The following is a 2,540-nucleotide window of genomic DNA, read 5'->3' on the forward strand; positions in this document are numbered from 1 at the left end:
AGGCTGAAAGCCGTCGAAGCAAAACGAGGCCGCTGAACGAGCGCGACATGCGGCTCGAAAGCAGCAGAGTTTTTATTATGCCACAGTCGACCGCTTCCGCTCCTTCCGGTCATGTGTATGTGGGGAAAAAAAAGCAGCGCTGTTTTATCATACTAGATACATTTGAAAATTCTGTTATTATGCTACTCTGTGCCTTCGTCACCGGTCTAATAAAACGCACAACATATTAAAGCATCTTTGGTGTTTCCATGTTTTCTACAAAACAAAACCGGAAATCGAGGGGTGCAAAATATATAACCCTGTTCTAGTGGTTTTTGGATATTTTAATAAAAAAATCTTTCATATTGTGCCTTTAACAGAAACATAGGAGGTAGTTGAGCTGTTATTTTTCATAACAGTAGTGGCTAAAGAAAATGTCAAATAACATACTCTGAGTTTAAAAAAGTATATATTTTTAAGCATAATATTGCCTTTTATGAACATGTAAGGTTAAAAGTCAGCTGTATTTTTATTTTAATAAAAACATTTAGTGCAGTTAAGTTAATAATTAACAATAAAGTTATCTTATCAGTGTAAGTTTTTCAAACGGCTAAACTCCTCTTGACATAATTTAATATAGACTTAAGTAGACTTATCCATTCCTAACTGTTCTACAGATGTGTCTGTGGCCCACTTTTTGTGATGCCATATGTGACCCTGGACCACAAAACCAGTCTTAAGTCGCTGGGGTATATTTGTAGCAATAGCCAAAAATACATTGTATGGGTCAAAATTATAGATTTTTCTTTTATGCCAAAAATCATTAGAATATTAAGTAAAGATCATGTTCCATGAAGATATTTTGTAAATTTCCTACCATAAATATATCAAAACGTAATTTTTGATTAGTAATATGCATTGCTAAGAACTTCATTTGCACAACTTTAAAGGCGATTTTCTCAATATTTAGATTTTTTTGCACCCTCAGATTCCAGATTTTCAAATAGTTGTATCTCAGCCAAATATTGTCATATCATAACAAACCATACATAAATGGAAAGCTTATTTATTCAGCGTTCAGATTATATGGTCACATATATGTAGGTCACAAAAAGCACTGAATATTCTAAATGATCTGGAGCTATTTGGAATTTAAAATCAGCATTTGGAACATGATGACATGACAATTCAATTCCAAAGCACAATAACAGAACTGACACAATAGCCACAGCATTTTTGTGAACATAAGAACTATAACAGCTAAGTATATGATTGTAGTAAGGTCATGTGTACTATTACACATCAGAAAATGCATGTAAAAACAATGCATGCAAACTATGAACTTACTTTGACAAAATAAATTTGTAAAAGATTGTAAGAATATTGTATGATGACTTTTGAGAACAGGTTAAACCCTTTGCTCGGAACTAAGCAAAAGTGTGAAAAGTTTAACATTGGTCAAACCATTTGTGAAAAAGCAGAAATGCAAACGATAAGCTCCAAAAAACATTGACTTGCTGTATACTCAAACAGAACTTTTATCTGTCTTCTCATGCTCCGCTTCATGGACCTAGTTGATGCTTACCTTATCTTAGTAAATTTTTATGTTGTTATGTATAGTTCTCCTATGTCTTGCTATCAAAGTAGAGGAATGTTTGTTATTGTCATGATTGTTTTGTTGTTGTTGTGAAAAGTCTATAAATAAATCATTAAAAAAAACTCAAATTGCCTTCAGAAACTGATTTCAGACAGGCTTTCTACGACACAATACAATGTGATTGTGAGATGTTGTGAAGGGTACATCTAAACTACCTTCAAACACTTACGCAAACATAAGATTTGACTTAATGCTTTCCTCCTATATACTTTTTTTTATCTGCCTGGTTTCTTAATGAAGATGACTATGCTTTATTTTTCAGTAATCTCATTAAATTTAATGTTTATATAGAAATATCATTACAAATGGTGCATATAAGATTTCTTATTTCATTTATCACTAGATTTAAAACATAAATGTCACATCCAATAATAAATATAGTTTTGACTATTTAATAAAAAAAATTTTTTTTTTTAAATAGACCTGAAAAACGGATTCAGGATGTCATCTGAGGAAGAAGATGCTTCAAACAGTCACAGTGGCCAATCAAAAAGTAGGCTGAAGAGCAAGAAGCCACCAAGTCTGATGATTGCAATTCCCAAACCCGAGGCTGAAAAAAAGGTATTTAAAAGAGTCCAAAGTAAAGGTTTGAGTTAAAAAAAATCTGATCAGCATGTCTCACACAGAATGTCATGTTGCTTGTGGGAGATTTGTGCAGTTCACACTATGTAAAAAAAAAACACAGATATGAGCAAAAATATGCGGGGCACAAGATTTGGGCCATTTTTGTCTTCAGTTTGAAAAATGAAAACTGAAAATATTTTAAATCCGTGTATCATTCGATCATTTGTTTTTTGATTTAATATTGAAAATAGAAAAATGAGAATTCAGCTTAAATTTACGTTTTTCGTTCATGGGTGGAAAAATGAATAAACAGCTTGAATATTCGATTTCTACATGTGGG

General features: G+C 32.2%; 1 protein-coding gene across 3 annotated transcripts in view; it reads left to right on the forward strand.

The window, feature by feature from the left end:
• The window catches only part of LOC107702988 (inactive rhomboid protein 2), a 61,053-nt gene that overhangs the window by 15,940 nt on the left and 42,573 nt on the right, over positions 1–2,540 (forward strand). For all 3 annotated transcript variants that reach the window (XM_016505476.1, XM_016505475.1, XM_016505477.1), the window contains one exon: positions 2,058–2,197. In XM_016505476.1, coding sequence (XP_016360962.1) covers positions 2,078–2,197 — 120 coding nt within the window. In that variant the 5' untranslated portion in view covers positions 2,058–2,077. The remainder of the gene's footprint in view (positions 1–2,057; positions 2,198–2,540) is intronic.

This window comes from Sinocyclocheilus anshuiensis, unplaced genomic scaffold, assembly GCF_001515605.1.
Source record: "Sinocyclocheilus anshuiensis isolate Anshui unplaced genomic scaffold, SAMN03320099.WGS_v1.1 scaffold1039, whole genome shotgun sequence".
NCBI lineage: Eukaryota > Metazoa > Chordata > Actinopteri > Cypriniformes > Cyprinidae > Sinocyclocheilus > Sinocyclocheilus anshuiensis.